The following is a 21,737-nucleotide window of genomic DNA, read 5'->3' as shown; positions in this document are numbered from 1 at the left end:
ATATAGTGACAGACCAACACAAATACTGTATATAGTGACAGACCAACACAGATATATATTGACAGACCAACACAGATATATAGTGAGAGACCAACACAGATATATAGTGACAGACCAACACAGATATATAGTGACAGACCAACACAGATATATAGTGACAGACCAACACAGATATATAGTGACAGACCAACACAGATATATAGTGAGAGATCAACACAGATATATAGTGAGAGACCAACACAGATATATAGCGAGAGACCAACACAGATATATAGTGAGAGACCAACAGAGATATATAGTGACAGACCAACACAGATATATAGTGACAGACCAACACAGATATATAGTGAGAGACCAACACAGATATATAGTGACAGACCAACACAGATATATAGTGAGAGACCAACACAGATATATAGCGAGAGACCAACACAGATATATAGTGACAGACCAACACAGATATATAGTGACAGACCAACACAAATACTGTATATAATGACAGACCAACACAGATATATAGCGAGAGACCAACACAGATATATAGTGACAGACCAACACAGATATATAGTGAGAGACCAACACAGATATAAAGTGACAGACCAACACAGATATATAGTGACAGACCAACACAGATATATAGTGAGAGACCAACACAGATATATAGCGAGAGACCAACACAGATATATAGTGAGAGACCAACACAGATATATAGTGACAGACCAACACAGATATATAGTGACAGACCAACACAGATATACAGTGACAGACCAACACAGATATATAGTGACAGACCAACACAGATATATAGTGAGAGACCAACACAGATATATAGTGACAGACCAACACAGATATATAGTGAGAGACCAACACAGATATATAGTGACAGACCAACACAGATATATAGTGAGAGACCAACACAGATATATAGTGACAGACCAACACAGATATATAGTGAGAGACCAACACAGATATATAGCGAGAGACCAACACAGATATATAGTGACAGACCAACACAGATATATAGTGAGAGACCAACACAGATATATAGTGACAGACCAACACAGATATATAGTGACAGACCAACACAGATATATAGTGAGAGACCAACACAGATATATAGTGACAGACCAACACAGATATATAGTGACAGACCAACACAGATATATAGTGACAGACCAACACAGTGAGACATGCAGCAATAATTTGAGTTTGACAGACACAAACTAGAGAGAGACAGACAGAGAGAGAGAAAATGAGACGGACAGAGAGTCAAAGAAGCAGAGAAAAAAAAAAGAGAGAGAGAGATTGACATTTCCCCTCTAAATTACTGACTAAAAGGATGGACAAAAAATTAAACATTATTCTGAAATATATGTTAAAAGCCAATAGTAATAAAAATAGTAAAAAAAACAGTAATAAAAATTGCGTTCTCTCTCTCTCTCTCTCTCACTCTCTCTCTCTCTCTGTCTCTCTCTTTCTATCTCGCTCTCTTTATCTCTCTCTCTCTCTGTCTGTCTGTCTCCTTCTATCTCTCTCTCTCTCTCTCTCTCTCTCTCTCTCTCTCTCTCTCTCTCTCTCTTCAGAACATAAACCCCTTCCTGTGCCCACACCACACAGCATTCTGGCAACCTTGATCCATCTTTTAAAAGAAAACCCTATTCAGCTTTGAGTGTGGCTTTTACTAATGCACTGAACATGTTGCCAAAACCCTGAGTGCCACCCACAGCATTTTGTTTTTTCCTCGTACGGCCGACAGCGAGCTCGCTCCGGTCTATAAACAACAGATTTTTTGCTTTGAAACATTCTTTCAGCCCATATACATCCAGGTGTTTTCCTCATGTGGATTCCAACCCTCTGCACCAGGCTCTGAGCACTGAGAACATTCTGCTCAGCCTTCTGCAGCAGATAAACAGGTGGTCTGCAGTTTCCTCACTACCATAGAAGAGACAGTCTCTCCCCCTAATGGGGTTGGTTTACACTGCTTTACATAAGCTTTATGTCCAGTCGATGAGCCTCGGTGTCAAACCTTGACTCTGTCTGGTGCGTTTGCTGAGGCATTTTCAGCTGATGTTAATTCTGTTAAGGGTAAAAGTGGTGTGGAGAAGAGTAATGGCAGGAGAAGTTGTTGCTTTCTTCAAGGGCCATGCCCCAGAGCCTAACTGAAACTGGAAGGCAGTGATGTGACAAGCATCTCTGCACCTCGTATCTGTACACAGTTTGCTTTCCGTCTGCCAGTTGTGACCTCAGACCTCAGATCCTCGATTTTGGCTTTCTTCAGAACCGCTGATGGTGTGCATAGACAATAATATTATGGACTTGATTGTTGGATTGGGAAATGGCAGCTCTTCTTCCATTCTTGGGAAAGGCTCTTCCTGAGTCCTGCTGATCTTCAGAATCAGAATTGCGGCCCAGGTTGTTTGTCATAGGTCAAGTTCAATGCAATGAATTATGGTACAAGCCGCCGATGTTAACCTTTGTGCTATCTGCAGTCGGAAGGCTTTTGACCAGACAGGACAGGTCAATCAGGTCAATTAATAGAAAACAGTCTCCTGGACATTCCTGATCAATGTTTTCTGAGAATGGTGAGGTGATACACACAGCATAGAGTCGATCAGGATGTGTTTGACAGCTGGGGCAGAACCCAAGTCTTGTGAGACGACTTAACACTCAATTTCTACACTAAATCTTGCCACTTATCTTTCAGGCATTTGATGCCGTTAACCAGAGCGACGTACAAAAGTGCTTATAAGTTTCTAACGATGAATACATTAACACTGGTTCACTAGGGGGGTTTCCTCCGGGTACTCCGGTTTCCTCCCCCGGTCCAAAGACATGCATGGTAGGTTGATTGGCATCTCCGGAAAATTGTCCGTAGTGTGTGAGTGTGTGAGTGAATGAGAGTGTGTGTGTGTGCCCTGCGATGGGTTGGCACACAGGGTGTATCCTGCCTCGATGCCCGATGACGCCCGAGAGAGGCACAGGCTCCCCGTGACCCGAGAAGTTCGGATAAGCGGTAGAAGGTGAATGAATGAATGAATGAATGAATGAATGAATGGTTCACTAGGTTACAGACAAGATACCATCAATTCAACTAAACTCTGTCCAGGGTTTTGTTTTTAATATACACATAAACGAACAGGGGAAGAAGTGCTAGTGTTTCAGGAAGATTTAGGTCTTTACCCATCGTTAGAAGATAGCCAGTGACTCAGCTGTTCGGACATTCGGGGAAGTTCATTCCATCACCTTGATGCAGAACGGAAAAGAGCAATGACCTGTGCTAAGGGGACCGGACCCCTCTCCATCTCAACACCTTTTTCTGCAGAAATCTGACCTATTGATTATTCCCCCACTTTTCTATTTGACATTCAACGTTTCTCCGTCTTCCTGTCCTTAACCTGTCTGTTCACCACTGTTCAGTACATAATACCCCACAGGGGGTTGATCAGTGTCCTGCCCACAAGCAGTATCTCTGTATGGTCCGTGCTGGGCATGAGCTCCACATGACAACTAACATCACCATTGAGAGAGAAGGAGAGAGAGAGAGAGAGAGAGAGAGAGAGAGAGAGAGAGAGAGAGAGAGAGAGAGAGAGAGAGAGAACAAGAATTACATATGTGCGTACAAGTGAAATTTAAGAACTGCTGTTCACTGGACTGGGGTCAAACCACAGGAGGGCAAAAGCAGAGCAGATCAGAGGCAGGTAATTCATCTTTAATCAGCACCACACAGACAGATCAGGAGTTAACACCTCTACAACACTTACATTATGAACTAAGGCAAGGGCAGACTAGAAAATAGACAGCTTCGAAATACAGAATTTAAAAAATGAAGAAGCTCGAGAAAACAGGCCAGAATTTTTAACAGCCATGGTGACAGGATACGAAGTACAGGAAATCCCGACCATATACGGAAAGTGAACTTTATAATCATACTAGTACGATTCTACAATGAAACTACAATGGTGTACTTTACAGTATTACAGGAGCTTACTACTCCTACTGATGTTGCTTCTGGGTGCCATTTTATTTTAGGTCAAATAAAAAATTGTTAGTTGTTTTTATTCATTCATTCATTCATCTTTTACCGCTTATCCGAACTTCTCGGGTCACAGGGAGCCTGTGCCTATCTCAGGCGTCATTGGGCATCGACGCAGGATACACCCTGGACGGAGTGCCAACCATTCACAGGGCACACACCCACACTCTCATTCACTCAAACACACACACACACACACACTACGGACAATGTTCCAGAGATGCCGATCAACCTACCATGCATGTCTTTGGACCGGGGGAGGAAACCGGAGTACCCGGAGGAAACCCCCGAGGCACGGGGAGAACATGCAAACTCCACACACACAAGGCAGAGGCGGGATTCGAACCCCCAACCCTGGAGGCAAACGTGCTAACCGCTAAGCCACCGTCAAACGTGCTAACCGCTAAGCCACCGTGTCCCCCTGTTTTTATACATATATTTTCTAAAGCTAAACACAATTTAGTTACACAATTTATTTTCGAATTTAAAAACTATAATTATAAATGCAATTAAAATATAGTTATAAAAGGAATTATATTTATTCAAAATGTGAAAATCGATATCGTGTTACTCGATGAGGTTCATATAAATTTTTCACCAGATTCGCAAAAGACGCTAACTGTACTCGGTAACTCGTGAACTTTCTATGCGCATGTTTGTGTTGTTTATTACTGGATACGATGATGCATATGCAACACTGCAGCATCTGTATCGGATATTCACTCCCAAACATTTCATCAGCTACAAAGATAAATGCCACTGTCTCGTCTTGAGGTCATAAACAACGCTACTTGTCTTGCATGCAATAAAAATCTGCACAGGTCTGACCACATCTGCAACATCACAGCTTACAGCTTACAGCTATAATCAATAAGAATGGGGACAAAAGAAACAATTCCGTATTTCATGGAAATTAAGATGAACGTTATGGTATTTCCAGTGCGATGCGAACGTTGCTATAGCCGTAATAAAATGATAAATGTGTGGCAGTAACAAATTACTGCGATATGCAACATATGGGATCTTTATATGAGTCTCACTTGTAATATATAATACTCTTTTAGACTTTATAATCATCAAAATAAAACATGCTGTAGGTTTAACGATGCTGTCGACACATAAATAAACTCATTATTTCTAACATTTGGTTTAAAAATTATTGCCACGGCCGGAGTTTTAATTCACAGACAGGGAGATAACACAGCCACTAAACAGCTAACTCTCAGTGACGTGACATGACATACAGCTAAGTACGGTGACCTGGTAAGTGATATGAACCCGAAGTCATTCGTTCTCTGCATTTAACCCATCCAAAGTGCACACACACACATGCCGTGAACATACACCCGGAGCAGTGGGCAGCCATTTATGCTGTGGCGCCCGGGGAGCAGTTGGGTGGGTTCGGTGCCTTGCTCAAAGGCACCTCAGTCGCGGTATTGCCGGGCCCAAGACTCGAACCCGAAAAATTACGGTTAGGAGTCAAACTCTCTAACCATTAGGCCTCAACTTCCAAAGTGCCAGGTCCAAGCCCTGATAAAATGGGAGGGTTTGTATCAGGAAGGGCATCTGGCATAAAACCTGCATCAAAGTAACTATGTTCTGCTGTGATGACCTCGAACAGGGGGCAGGTACCAAAATATTGACACTTTATACAGATTCCGAAGGTTTTATTTTGATTTCTGTGCCATAGGTTGAAGGAACAGGATTAAGCATTCAGAAGGCATCATACTGTATAGAGAGCAAAGAGTGTCCTACTTAACTTTCATTACAAAGCTGCAAAGTCTCACTTCTAGCATAGCTCTAAGTGAGGATAGCAAAAAACAACACCACTCAATTTGCTCTGTGGAAAGGGGTCCTTGTAAACAGGCAAGTCAATAAAACATCTCTTCTTTACTTTAAATAGAATTTACTTTAGAACAGCGGTGTCCAATCTGGGAAAGGACTGTTGTGGGTGCAGGTTTTCACTCCAACCAAGCAGAAGCCACACCTGATTCGTTTAGTAGACTCTGGTGTGGCTTCTGCTTGAAAACCTGCACCCACACCGGCCCTTTCTGGATAAGTTTGGACACCGCTGCTTTAGTGAAAGTGATAGTGACGTGACATATGGCTAAGTACGGTGACCCATACTCAGAATTTGTTCTCTGCATTTAACCCATCCAAAGTGCACACACACAGCAGTGAACACACACACACGGTGAACACACACCCGGAGCAGTGAGCAGGGTTCGGTGCCTTGCTCAAGGGCACCTCAGTCATGGCCGGCCCGAGACTCGAACCCACAACCTTAGGGTTAGGATTCAGTCTCTGTAACCACTAACCATTAGGCCATGACTTCCCCCAAACCACAATCAACACAGACACTTAAGTTAAAATCCACATCCAAATCCAGTTCAGACATTATATCACTCCCACTCAGCTGATTACTGGCTGCACCTGTTACCTGTTAATTCCTTATTTAGTTCATTAGTGGATGCAGACCAGCTCCTTTGCTGGTATTTTGCACATGGATTTAAGAGGGTTATTATGTCACTCATTATGTTTCCTCATTATGGTTTCACCTTTGGTTCTGCAAGGTGACTTTCCTTCTTATCTTGAATACTCTTTGTTCTGTTCTCTCAGTGCCAATCCCAGTCGTAGATAAAATGGGAGGATCGTGTCAGAAAAAGCATCCGGAGTAAAACCAGTGCCAAATCAACTGTGCAGACCAGACGATGTGCCGTGGAAACCCCAAAGAGGGAGCAGCTGAAAGAACAAAACCACCACCACCAGTCTTTATGCTAAATCTGTTAGAATCATCATGGCAGAACTTCATAACACAAAGTCAGTTAAACTACAAGCATATCAATCTGTCCCATTAGGGAACCTGCATTGATGCAAAGGAAAGTGACAACAGGTACACCGGAGAGGCAACAACAAGATAATAACCACAAAGGGAATGGCTTTGCAGGTGGTGGTCACAGATGGTGGTCTTTTTCCTTCTTGACTGATTTGTCTCTAGTTTTGTTCGGTTTCTTGCCACTACTTGTAAGCATGAGGCGGTACCTGTAACCCAATCAGGTTGCACCAGTAGTCCAGCTTCTAAAGGATGGCACATCCATACGTGTTTTCACGTGAAGGTTTAGTGTGTTTCTTATGGTGGTTTCAATAGCACGGAGAATATACTGGTAGACCGACTGTTGCGTAAAGAGCACTGGCAGGGGTATAGAAGAGCAACAACTCTGCAGCAGGACAATTACCAGCTCCTTGGTAGATGGAGGAACAGTAGGAGCACCGCCAGTGTCCAACTGACCTCCAGCATTCTACCGGTGTTCATGTTTCTGACCAAATTGGCATTTATCCAAAGCCGCCAAATGTCACATTATTTGCCTTTACACGACATTCTGCACGTCTAAATAAATTATGCATATCGAATACAGTGCAGAAATTCCTCTCTGATCAAAAAATAGTGCATTTTTTCTTGCTACTTATTTCCACCAGCGGAGATCGATTTAACGGATATAGCCTTCCGAGTCTATTCGTACTGTGCATTGCAGCCTACGATATAACACTACAACATATTGGACATACCCAGTTATTGTAATATTTTATGCATTTACATTTTTTACCAACAATCTGAAACATCTGGCTGTCTGTGCCAGGAATAAAAGGTGTACAAAGTGCAACGTACGATGTGTATCTGTCTAACTAATGTGTATCTGTCTAACTATTACACAATACAATGCATGACAAACAATGCTACACGTATACAAATGAATTAAGCTAAGATGAGGTTGAAATATACAAATATCAAATGTTGGAAAATAGCTGAAAATTTGTCAGGGTACAAGCGCTAGCATAATGCTAACATTCAGAAGCACATAATCAGAAATTAATGTGTGCAAATAGATTCACATTTTTCCTCATGTGTAAACTACATTCTTTGTGTGTGTGTGTGTGTGTGTGTGTGTGTGTGTGTGTGTGTGTGTGCGTGCAGACGATTGGGCCGAAGGAGGGCTGGCAGGTGTACAGTTCAGCTCAGGATGCAGACGGTCGCTGTATCTGTACAGTAGTGGCCCCGGAGCAGAACCTCTGTTCCAGAGATGCTAAGAGTAGACAGTTACGTCAACTACTGGAGAAGGTATTACAACACACACATTACACACACACACATATATTTATACACACATAGACTGACATGTTAGAAGATTTGCACTTGCCAAGTTCTGATTTTATGAATGAATTGGATGTGGAAAAAGTTGCCTATCATGAAAAGTTCATAAATAATAATGCAGATTCCTACTGTACAATGCGTCGGAGCGCAGTGATGAGAGAGAAATGTTAATGCACTTGTATTCTAATGAAATAGAAACATCTGGCTTGAAAGGTTCTAAGAGCTCCTGTGACCGATTTACACTCGCTTATGAGACACTACTACACTCGAAAGATGTGGTGAGGGTCCATAGTGTTGTTGAAACAAAAGTTTGGAGGAGAAAATATGGTTCAGTGTGTGTCGGTGTGAGACTTCAGTGAAATGTACAACATTTTCAAAATGTGAAAGATGGTTATTGACAAAGTAACATGAAAATCCAAATGATGGCTGCGAATGAAAAGGAATATGTTCACATTCACATCAGTCTTTTCTACAACACATGAAGGAATCATTTGGGATAAATGCCTCTTTTCCACCGGAAAGAACCGGGTGCAGGTTCAGAGCTAGTGCTGGTGCTGGTTCAAAGTTGGTTCCACTGGCGAACCTTCTAAGAACCGGTTTGCCTTTCCACCGGCTAGAGAGCATCACAGAGCCGAGTGTGACGTCACTGTATACGTGTCACGTGTCCCAGCAACGTTAGCGCAGAAGCGACAAACACAAACACAACAACAATGGCGGATGTTGCTTTACTGTTAATGCTCATGGCTTTGCGAACCTACATCGGCATCCAAACGCGGCGAATAAAACGTGTACGTGCGGCTCCGTGTAATCTGTATAAACGGAGGTTGTAATCGATAAAGTACATAACGTTATTTTATCATTAACACAGAAAAAATTATGAGCCTTAGCATGTAGCAACATACTATCATGTGTGCTGATAATGTATCATATTGCGGTAAAGTAAAAGTGTATTAAACATTAGTATACTTAAGGTACATTATCAAATGTGCTAACCGTAGGCCCGCCCACAGCTCCTGACACAAGCGGTTCTTAAGTCTAGACCAGCAACATTTTGGTGCTACTTAAGAACCACTTTTCCTGGTTCAGAGCCGGTGCTTTGGCGGTCGAAACAGAAAGAACTGGTTCTAAATTAGGCTCCGAACAAGCACTCAAACTGCCTCTGTGGAAAAGGGGCAAAAGAGAATTTCTGAGAAGGTTTATGGGATGATAACCTTCTACGACTCCAGCAAGAATAAACATGGCCTTCTCTGTAAGAAATCAAGCCCGCCGGCTATGCGTTCAAATGTACATTTTTTTATTTGGCTTATGGTTTAATCCAAACTGGCTTACAATTGCGACAGGGATACAAGTGAGCAGTTCGGGGTTAAAGCCTTGCTCAAATACTGAAGAACAGAAATGGCACAACCTTCTAATCAGAAACCCAAAGCAATAAGCGCTGCTCACCATTACCCGATCCCTCAAAGCCTCAGAGACAGCAAGATCAATGACACCCTAATAAATATATGCCATTGTATCACTATGCATACACCCTGCAGATCATCTTAAGAGGTGACCACAAGCTGCTTGAAGCAATCATGTGCAACCTGTTCAACTTCACCTCACAGACTACAGAGCATGATACTCCGGCTCCACTGATATGATCTCCCAATCATCCACAGACCCAGTAAAGCAGTACTTGTTGCAGACTTAGCTTTCAGAAAATCACTGTCAGAGCACGGGGCAGCTTCAGCTTCAGCACGGATGGATATCAAGGTGCAGTCATGCTAAACGGGCTGAGATCCAGAAGGAGATCACGAAAGCCATGCAATTTACTTGCAGAACGCATTAAAGGATTTAGGAAAGAAAAAAAACAACTAAAGCATCATGGAGTTCTGTCATCAGCAATGAACTGTCAAAAATATCTTCAGATTGAAAAGTTCATAATACTCACCTCACTAAACGCAGACATTCTATGGTGTGTTCACACTGGTTACTGTATATGCTCTGATTACTGGCCATGATATTGAATTGGATGACCAAAAAAAATAAACTAATACCTGTTAGAAACTTGCCATTATGCTTAGCAAAGGTTTCCAGTTTAGCCTTATGGCTAACACAAATTGAAAGAAAGATCATTTGTATATCTTTTATATAACAAACATGGACAACAACCCTAACCCCTAAACCCTAACTCTAAACCTAACCCTAAACCCTAACCCTAACTCTAAATCTAACCCTAAACCCTAACCCTAAACCCTAACCATAACCCTATGTGCAGATTTATATCGGTACTATTGTTTGTCTCAGCTTGTTCTTTGTACTTTAATTGGGTAATATTTTCTTTGGGTTTGTACTTTTTAAGTTCTTAAAAAATTAGTTTCTCCAAATGCATTTTGGAAAACCAGTAATTGAACGAGTAATCCACTCATTCGTTTTCTTAATGAGTCAACAAACTCAATGCAAAAACAAAATCGTCTCAGGTCAGGTATCTCTTCCATCCTCGACACCATCCATACTTGGCATAGGTGATGCCAAGGGTGAAAGAGTGTACGTCATCATGGAGGAAACCCACCTTGTCGATTATAGCATCGAGCCTTGATGCAGCATTGGGTTCCAGTGAAAGCGAATCAGAGTGCATTTCACTATCTGTAATCTCTCCACAAACCTGTCACAGATAGGCTGTGAAAGTGACGAGCAAAAACAGTGACAAGTGTAAGAATGCAAGGACTTAACACTGCTAGGTCAGCTATAGCTATATATATATATATATATACACAGTGATGCCTCGAGATACGAATGCTTTGACATACGAATTTTTTGAGATACGAGCTGTGATTCGAAAAAATTTTTACCTTGAGATACTAACAAATTTATGAGATACGAGCATCCGAGCCGCCCGAAACAAAGATCCCCAACAATCACGTGTGCTCTGTTTCCCCCGCCTCAGCTTCCCGCTTCTCACTCGGTTAAAGCCGCCTTTCCACTGCACACGAAAAATGATGGCCGATAAAACAGAAGTCATTCATTTCCTATGGAGAGTCACAAAGGCGCCGCGTGCGGTGCCGACCATCTGCGGATCCGTAATGTTCGGATCCGTTTTGAGCGTCGGATCCGTTAAAAAATGTGAACTTGCGCGACTACACCGCATCCGATATGCGATCCGATTTTATTAAAACGACCGGCAGATGTTAGTGAGGAAAGAGTGACAAAAAAGGCAAAAACAAGTGAAGAGAACAGCGTTGAAGAAAATTAAGCAAAATGAATGTAAAGAAAACAGTTAAGTTAAGAGGATTTCAGTTAAGTTAAGAGAATTTCAGTTAAGTTTGTTAATTTTAGTGAAGTTTAGTTAAGTTCCATTTAAGTGTAAAGTAGCATTAAGAGCGTACGGTAGCGAGTAAGTGAACGAAAGTGAAAGTGTAATTCCTCCTAACTCCTCCGCCTGTTTACTCCTCTGCCTGTTTACTCCTCCCTCAACCTCCGTGCGCATCTTCCGTTAAGTAAAAGCAGTTTATTTTTTGAACATTCTCTTTTATTACTGTACGTTTGTATACAATATTTGTCATTTATAAATACAGGTACTGAACATTTTTCATATCCAAAACACAAACAAAACAACTGGAGTGGAATTTTGCGAGTTGGAACGGATTAATGGGATTTCAATTAATTTAAACGTGGAAAATTGCTTTGAGATACGAGCAATTTGAGATACGAGCAAGGTCACGGAACGAATTAAACTCGTATCTCGAGGTATTACTGTGTATATATACATATATATATCACTCGATCCTGGTCTTAAGAATGGAATGGAAAAATCTAAATAGAAACTTTTAAGATATTATATTCTTGCTACCAATTAGAAGGCAGACTTCCTGCCTACTAGAATCCTCAGGACCATCGGAACATCACTGCCAGCGTTTTTAGTTTCACCTGCAGTCTTACCTCTACAGCTGTCAACCACAAACAATGCCAAAAGCAGTGCTATGACAGGTCAGACAAATCACTTTCACAGCTACAGCCTGGTAAGTGCCACAACTCAACTCCATGGTGTTGGAAGACAGTAGCTGTCAGGCAGCCAGCACACGGCTCATCAGAAAAAGATCAGCTGTATTGCAGGAACACAATAGAGCAAGTGACAACTCTGTATAGAACTGAGAAAAAACACACATGTCTGTAAGAATACTACAACACAGGTAGCATAGAAGTACGACAAAAACATGACGGGCGCCTTGTTCAGAGTGTGCAGGTGTAATGGCTGCCAGCCAAGTTAAAATGTTCCAGCATGCTAATGAACGTGAATTAGATCACTGATATTTTAGTGTTTGACTCATCCAGTTAAAGTGTGCTTCACAAAACAGGACAGACCCCAAACAAGTCTTTATTTCGTCAGTCATCGGAACTGCATGCAGTCGATCCTTATTCATTAGGAAGAATATTGTGGAAGGTTCACACACTTTAAATGCTAAGCTGTATTACTGGGAGATTTAGTGCATGCTATGCTTAAGAGGTTCTATTTCACCTTTTACAGTAGTTAATGGCTGGTTTTTATCTGACTGACAGCTGCAGAGGCCACACCCACTTTACTGAGACTGACAGATACAGAAGCCACACCCCCTTTACTGAGACTGACAGATACAGAAGCCGCACCTCTTTTACTGGGACTGACAGGAACAGAGACCTCACTATCTGGTCAGTGGAGTTTGTTCTAGAATATCAGACTCATTTTAAGCCAAACTCTTAATAGCTGTATTAATGATTAATAGCATGTGCTTAATTCAGTGGCACTTCACAATATGCTAATGTTAGCACTGATATTTATTAACATTTCCATATTCTTTATTGCCTCTGAATGGGCCTTCGCATCTGATTTATGGCTTCTCTACGCCGCCACCTGAGAGGCGAGGACGGCTGTAAGATGAGGAGAGACGCTCAAGATGGCCGAAGGCTGTTCATCACTCCAGAGTTTTAAAGATTCATTACTTTAAGACAGTCTGGCAAAGAAGTGCCTGCTGAACTCCATTAGGCGATTTCTCTGCGATTTCTCAAAAACATCAGCATGATAACAAAAGATGTTCAAAATAAAGACAATTGCCTAAAGATTGTAAATCAAATGTACAGGCTTTTATTCATCAGGTTATTCTACATCAGACACAAACATACCGTATGCTGGTATTTAAGGCTGATTCGTTTGTTTTAAAGAAAGACCACAGAATCTTCTAGTGGTTTGCTTTTAGTTTTACTGAGAGGAAAAAATAAAGACAAGTAAGGGACAGTAAGGGAATGACTCTTCATAGCTGCTAGATCATTACAGGAACTAAGCTGTTCTGTAGGCATTTCACAACCTTCACTAAAAACCAGAAACAGTAAATCTGCTTCATCACAACATCTATTTAACTCGTACCAGCTCCGATCGTCTCCTGTGCCATGAAGATTTTGGACCTCCACTGAGATGAAGACCGACTCTGAGAATCCTGAGACATCTAGAGATCTACCAGCCCCAGTTAGACTTTGCGATACTAAAGAGGAGATGCAAACTCCATGTGATCTTTTGCATCCATACAACATTTATCAGACTGTATATTTATAATCACACCCCCAGTGTCACCCAGATGAGGATGAGGTTCCCCTTTGAGTCTGGTTCCTCTCAAGGTTTCTTCCTTCACCATCACTATTCGGACTGGATTAGTTTTACGTGGGGACGTGGAGTAATGCGATTTTACCTCAGGACGTCTGTAATATTAATTGGCCAGTTCGCACGGGACAAGACATCTCAGTAAAACTAGCAGAAGTGGGAGGGGTAACTCGCTTTACGCACCACAGTAACCTCCTTGTCGTCATGTGCGTATGACGTCGCTTCCTGTTATCACGACAACATGGCGCCTCCATGCTTGAAAAAAATGCTTTTAAACTGGAAATGACGGATTTTGCACTATTCGGACGGGACTAGTTTTACGTGGGGACGTGGGGGTAAAGTAAATATTACCACAGCTTCTCAGTGATTTTAGTCCCGTCCGAATGTGCCATCTCGGTAATCATTACGGACAATGTCAGTAAAGATTACGGTGACTTTTACCTTCTGTAAAAAGGGCCGGAAAAATTACCTCAGGTAATACTGATCCCGTCCGAATCGACCCGCTGTAAATATATACGGTAAAATTCCGTCTTTTCCTGTTTAAAAGTAGTTTTTGGCGCGTTTTGCAAGCACGTAGGCGCCAAGTTGTCTGTTTGCGCACGTGATAACAGGAAGCGACGTCAAACGCACATGACGACAAGGAGGTTACTGTGGTGCGTACCACAGTGGTACTGTGGTGGGAGTTACCCCTCCCACTTCTGCTAGTTTTACTGAGATGTCTTGTCCCATGCGAATTGGCCAATTAATATTACAGACGTCCTGAGGTAAAATCGCATTACTCCACGTCCCCACGTAAAACTAATCCAGTCCGAATAGGGCTTTAGTATTACCTGAGGTAATTTTTCCGGACCTTTTTACAGAAGGTAAAAGTTGCCGTAATCTTTACTGACATTGTCCGTAATGATTACCGAGATGACGCATTCGGACGGGACTAAAATCACAGAGAAGCTCTGGTAATAATTACTTTACCCCCACGTCCCCACGTAGAACTAATCCCGTCCGAATAGTGCTTAAGGGAGTTTTTCCTCCACACAGTCACCCGAGACACCTCAAACTTGCTCATTGGGGATAAATACAAACACATTGTGAACTAAATTATATCTAATATTAATCTTGAATTTTGCATTCTATTAATCTTTATATTATTATTTATAATAACCTTTAGTTTTATGTTTATGTTCTGTAAAGCTGCTTTGAGACAATGTCAATTGTAAAAAGCGCTATACAAATAAACTTAAACTGAATTGAATCACATTTAGTGTTTTACAGAATCCAGGTTGCTAGCTTATGTGAACATAGTAGAGTATTAATCTCTATCTCCTTTTGGGGTTTTCTCGGCTCTGACATGCCTGATTCAGCTATCCCTGATGAATTAGTGCCTTAGGGTGCTTTCACATCTATAGTTCGGTTCATTTGGCCCGGACCAAAAGCAAAAAATGACCCATTGTAGATTTTTATCAGTTCAATTCAATTCAATTCAAGTTTATTTGTATAGCGCTTTTTACAATAGACATTGTCTCAAAGCAGCTTTACAGAACATAAACATAGAGCAGAAGGTAAACATAATTAATGATAAAGGAAATAACGAATAATAAAAGAAATAAGCAGAATTAGCAGAATAAAAATTCTAGCTTATTATTAGATGTATATAGTTCACAGTGTGTATGTATTTATTCCCCTATGAGCAAGTCTGAGATGACTCAGGCAGCAGTGGCAAGGAAAAACTCCCTTAAATTGGTAAAGGAAGAAACCTTGAGAGGAACCGGACTCAAGGGGGAACCCATCCTCATATGGGTGACACTGGGTGTGTGATTGTAATATACAGTCAAACAAATGTTGTATTGGTGTGAGGTTCAAGGACTTCTGATCTTCTGAGTACCACAGAGTCTAACTGGAGATGTCTCAGGATTCTTAGAGTCGGCCTCGGCTCAGTGGATGTCCAAAGGCTTCGTCCCACAGAGGACGTTGGGAGCTGGTACAGTTTTGGTTCCTTTTCACACCACACCGATCGTTCTGTTCTGCACCAGTTGAAACAAACCAAAATGCAGTCATGTGATAACATCCACAACACTTATTGGCCACATGTCTTTGAGCGTATTTCTTAAACTGCTTCTGTTCGTTCGATCTCGGATCGTGTTCTCACCACACACGAACCGTACCAGAGTTTGTTTGAAAGCGTACCGAGACCACCTCTTCAAGGAGGTCTCTGTACACTCGTCTGGTCCGCTTTTGGTGCGCAGCAGAGTTCGATTGCTGCATTCTCACCTGCCCAAACGAACCGCACCAAATGAGCAATCAAACTCTGGTACGATTCAACCGAACTAAGCACGGCAGGTGTGAAAGCACCCTTAGAAACAGAACTAATGTGCTAGAGGACTGATGGGAATTGATAAGTAATGCTGCGTGCTAACATGTAGTGACGTTTGCCGCAGGTCCAGAACATGTCACAGTCTATTGAAGTGCTGAACCTGCGCACTCAGCGGGACTTCCAATACGTCATGAAGATGGAGAACCAGATGAAAGGCCTCAGGACAAAGTTCAGACAAATCGAAGAAGACCGCAAGACCATCATGGCCAGAAACTTCAAGGTAAACTTTTAAAGTGGCTTCACAATTTATTCTCACTATTTATCCATCTAGATGTTTACAATAGGCATGAAATCACACAGCTGGGGAATCATGGTGGAAGATGAAGGTCTGTTCTCTCCATATGTAAAGTTAAATTATAACAGAGCGATCACACTCCAGAGGTGGTTTCTAGTGGGAAAGTAAATCAAGTCGACTTGAATGAATTAAAATGAGCCGAAAAGAGTGTCAGTGACGAGTTTCTGTACGATATACGTTAAATTCCTTTACGGATTTTATTAAACTTCATTTGCAACACAGCCAAGTATAACTCAAAATAAACGATAGACAACAATCATAGGATAAAAAATAATGAACAGAATAAAAACTATACAATACACACTCACTCATTTTCTACCGCTTATCTGATCTACCTCGGGTCACGGGGAGCCTGTGCCTATCTCAGGCGTCATCGGGCATCGAGGCAGGATACACCCAGGACGGAGTGCCAAACCATCACAGGGCACACACACACTCTCATTCACTCACACTCACACACTACGGACAATTTTCCAGAGATGCCAATCAACCTACCATGCATGTTTTTGGACCGGGGGAGGAAACCGGAGTACCCGGAGGAAACCCCCGAGACACGGGGAGAACATGCAAACTCCCCACACTCAAGGCGGAGGTGGGAATCGAACCCTGACCCTGGAGGTGTGAGGCGAACATGCTAACCACTAAGCAACCATGCCCCCCCCTATACAATACAAATGATGTGGAATTATAGGCCAATAGACTAAAAGAGGAAATAAAATAAAAGCAATGACATGAAAAATGGTTGCAAAATGAAATGTAGGCATTATTTACTACTAATACTGCTAATAATACTAATAGTTTGTAACTGAGCTTTAGCAGACGTTACTGATCCAGTCATTGAGCTTAGTAGGGTCCAGTGTTCAAGGTCAATACAGACAGATATAAACCAATAAGAGCCTCGTAAATAAACAGAAACTAATTTAGGCTGCTGAAGAGATGCACCTGACTTTAGCATCCAGCATGCACTGGTGCGTATTGTGGCTGTCTGTGGTGATAAATCTGAGCTCTGAGTGATAAACCGAATCCAGAGGCTTCAGTGTGGTAATGAAAGCATGCCTGTGGAGCACAACGCTCCAATAAGTGTTCAAAGCACAGATGTCTACACAATCGTCCTCCTGCTGAACAGAATAAAACTATTTTTATTTCTGTCTCGGAAATCAATACGTTCATAAAATCACTTCTATTGTCTCATACCGAGGCGATGGATTTCCTGCCGCTCTTTCAGCGCTCAAGTTCGTTTTGGATTTCAAGGATTCTAGTCTTATTCTTCGACAGAATCAATTTGCCTTTTATTTGGATTTGAAACTAATTTAAAACCGTTCTCAGGGCAGAGGACGTTCACCAGCAGAGACTGGCTGGAGATCAGCGACTTCAGGCTTTACACAGTTTTTGTAACAGGACCTCTTTTTGAGGTCGATCACTTTTATATTGCATTTATAAACATGAACAGCCAAATGAGACAAAGAGTTTTAATCATTTATAAATCAGAAATAATGAGTTTTTATGTACAGTATGTAGTTTATTGTAATTTTCATAGTTTATATTTCACATTGGGTGGGGCGGCACGGTGGCTTAGTGGTTAGCACGTTTGCCTCACACCTCCAGGGTTTATTTACAATGTTGACCTTAGGAGGACTGAGGCACCTATGAGCCCTGTTTTCATCCATGGGGTCTCTGCAGACATGGTAGAGGATTACAGATATAGCATCACAGATCAAGAAAGAGTGTGCATTGTACTGTACATGACACATAACACAGTAAACACAACCATGTGATTGTTCATCCCCACATTCGTTGGTTTGTTGTTTAAAACACAGTGGCGTGTTTCAGAGACTAGAATGTACAGTGTATAAGTGGCAGTAAAAGATTTACGTTCTTGTCTGTTAAAGAGGAAACTACATCATTGGTTTAAACTAGGAATAAAATAAGAACCCAGAATTGAACGGCATTCCCTAAATCCCGGGGGTTTCGTTACCACGACGTAAAGTGGGCGTGTTTCTGGAGGTCTTGGAAAAATGCCCTCTTTCAAAAAAAAACCATACCTACGATGTGTACTGAAGGACAAAACAGTCATACAGGTAGATTTTCTATTTTATATCTATCATACTTTATTATCTTACAGTTAAGGTTTTTCAAAAACAAATAAACAACCAAAAACTACGGTTAGGGTTAGATTATGAAATAGGCCACGCCTACACGATGACGCAATATCTGTTACGCCGTTCTGAAATCCCTGGAAATAAGTGCATCTAGTGCTGCACGATTAATCATATCGCAATCGCGATATCAAGCCTGTGCGATCATATGACGGAAAATGCTGCGATTTTATGAAATAAATAATAAATAAATGCATGTGTGGACATGACAACCCATTCTCTCTGAAAGCTGTTTGCCTATTTCATACACTACACCACTATCCGCTAATAAAAACAAAAGACCAGTGAGTTTCAGTTGAGGCAGTGGCACGTGTGGCGCACGCGTATGGTCATGTGACTTTTTCCGGTGTGCAGCGCGGAACAGGTGAAGATGGATGCCGAAATCTCTCTTCATTTTCGTCTACAATCGTCTCTGCTTTTTCATCAGCTGTTACGCCTTTAAAGTATTCTGGACGAGTTCGCGGCTTCGGGCTGTTGCTCGTTACAGGTCTCATACGCCTGTTTGTGTACACCTAATTGTATTGCTTCCGCTAAAGAACATAGTGCGCTCTGTCTCTACGGTTAGAACCGTGTGTCCATGGCAACGCTCTGTTTTTCATGGCATCGGTGTGTTATAGTTAGCAGCGGTCTGTTATCAAGAAATAAAATAGTGTGTGTGTAGAAAAAATTTGTCGACACGGCACTCAAAAAAATAAATAAATAAAAAAATCCTGAGCGCAGGTCCACCATCTAGGCGGATTTTTGTGATAAATAATATTCCCTGTCGCTGCGCAGGCGCTTTTAATGTACATGACAGCTTATTTCCCAATGACCGGTCTTTGCATTACGATTAAAAGCAGTATCAGTTAAGTAAAAAAAAGTGATGTGCATCAAGTTCGAGTGTATGTAGTTTAAACGAGTGTTCTCTACTTCTCACTGATACTTTTGGGATTCACGGAGTTTTGACAATTTTATAGCCTTGATATTGTTTCTTATTCAAAAGTGGTGACAGAAAAAACTCTTTACCCCAACCTGAAACCTCTCCCCCTGTCACAATCACATCATAATCAAAATTAATAATTAGGCTTAAAAGCAAATGTATATGTAAGGGAGTCAAGTTTAATAATTACATGTAATATTGCTCCAAATATTATCAATAATGGTGTGTGCAATACCATGTATAACTTGCATTTAAGTTGGTAATTTACCTTGTGTGTGTGTGTGTGTGTGTGTGTGTGTGTGTGTGTGTGTGTGTGTGTGTGTATATATATATATATACACAAATATATATATATATATATATATATATATATATATATATATATACACGTATACGTATATATGTGTGTGTGTGTGTGTGTATATATATATATATATATATATATATATATATATATATATATATATATATATATATATATATATATATATATATATACACATATACATATGTATGTATATGTGTGTGTATATATATATATATATATATATATATATATATATATACACTGTACACCTACAGTTTTGACCTTAGGCTTTTTTTAATTTGAAAACGTTTTGTGTTTGTTGTTGTTGCTAGTTTGAGTTTAGAAATACAAATTTCAGCATTATCAGTAATCTGTGTGTGCATTTTCCTTGAGAACCAAGCAAGTCGACTCATGATACCATTTGTTTATTATATCGCAATCGCATATCGCAATCACAATATTGACCTCGATAATCGCAATATGACATTTTCCCCAAATCGAGCAGCCCTAAGTGCATCCCAAATTGAACATTGAGGTACTACATTTGTTATCAACAAAAATGTGTATCAGACATAAATCAAGGAAAAGTAGACGATTGTGTTTAGGTGTTTAAACAAGTACAGTTTGGGTAAAAAAAAATCAAAAACATTACCTCTGTTGTACTCCCATTAGGGTCAGCTTGATGTAGGCATTTAGCACTTGTTATCAAGTCAAGGAGATACCTGACAAATCTGTGTGTGTGTGTGTGTGTGTGTGTGTGTGTGTGTGTGTGTGTGTAGGAGCTGAAGGATCGAATGGATGAGCTGCAGCCTTTAATCCCTGTGCTGGAGCAATACAAAACAGACACTAAGCTCATCACGCAATTCAAAGAGGAGATCAGGAACCTGTCGGCCGTCCTGACGGGGATCCAGGATGAGCTGGGGGCGTATGATTATGACGAGCTCTACCACAGAGTGATGAGCCTCGAGAGCCGTCTGCGCAGCTGCATGAGCAAACTTAGTAAGTAAAGTGACTAAATGTACAGGGAATATAGTCATTACCATTTATACACATAGTTAACTGTTAGTCTGTTTTACATTGTTTCCTACATTACCCACAATTCCATGTGGCTACCTTCTGATAGTGGTGCTGGTGGATTTAGCCCTCTCTATATCTTTACCTAACAATAGTAATGCGGCAGCTCTTCAGTCCTTCGACGTTCAAATGCCGATATTACCCTTTTCATTGATACAAACTGGCAGGAACTGAATGGAGTTATGGAGATAGGATAAAGGTCTGGAGAGAAAAAACACACATCTGAAACTTCACCATCTTCCTACTTAACTTCCAGATCTCGTTCTCCAACAGTGACTAAGTTTGTACACTACCCGAATATGTCATTTTATTTACTCTAGCACAATGCAGAAGCCCAGAACTCAAGCTCAACGTCTCAGAGATTTATTCATATATATTACAGTATTTTCTGCACCATAAGGCGCACCTTATTATAAGGCGCAGTCTCAATTACGGGTCTATGTCTGTACTTAACCCATACATAAGGCGCACCGTATTATAAGGCGCAGTCTCAATTACGGGTCTATGTCTGTACTTAACCCATACATAAGGCGCACCGTATTATAAGGCGCAGTGTCAATTACGGGGTCTATGTCTGTACTTAACCCATACATAAGGCGCACCGTATTATAAGGCGCAGTCTCAATTACGGGTCTATGTCTGTACTTAACCCATACATGAGGAGCACCGTATTATAAGGCGCAGTCTCAATTACGGGTCTATGTCTGTACTTAACCCATACATAAGGCGCACCGTATTATAAGGCGCAGTCTGAATTACGGGACTATGTCTGTACTTAACCCATACATAAGGCGCACCGTATTATAAGGCGCAGTGTCAATTACGGG

At 41.2% G+C, this 21,737-nt stretch overlaps 1 protein-coding gene across 3 annotated transcripts in view; it reads left to right on the top strand.

Moving 5' to 3' along the window:
• The window catches only part of olfm3a (olfactomedin 3a), a 53,451-nt gene that overhangs the window by 18,248 nt on the left and 13,466 nt on the right, over positions 1 to 21,737 (top strand). Inside the window, exons 1-5 of one of the 3 annotated variants that reach the window (XM_047811196.1) lie at positions 6,528 to 6,550; positions 6,653 to 6,926; positions 8,007 to 8,150; positions 16,224 to 16,379; positions 20,616 to 20,835. In XM_047811196.1, the coding sequence (XP_047667152.1) occupies positions 16,233 to 16,379; positions 20,616 to 20,835 (367 nt within the window). In that variant the 5' untranslated portion in view covers positions 6,528 to 6,550; positions 6,653 to 6,926; positions 8,007 to 8,150; positions 16,224 to 16,232. Of the gene's footprint in view, positions 1 to 6,521; positions 6,607 to 6,652; positions 6,927 to 8,006; positions 8,151 to 16,223; positions 16,380 to 20,615; positions 20,836 to 21,737 lie in introns of those variants that run through there. The other 2 variants (XM_047811197.1, XM_047811195.1) reach the window with 2 other exon arrangements.

The sequence above is a fragment of the Tachysurus fulvidraco genome, chromosome 3, assembly GCF_022655615.1.
Source record: "Tachysurus fulvidraco isolate hzauxx_2018 chromosome 3, HZAU_PFXX_2.0, whole genome shotgun sequence".
In the NCBI taxonomy this organism is placed as follows: Eukaryota; Metazoa; Chordata; class Actinopteri; order Siluriformes; family Bagridae; genus Tachysurus; species Tachysurus fulvidraco.
This window is presented reverse-complemented; position numbering and strand designations above follow the sequence as displayed.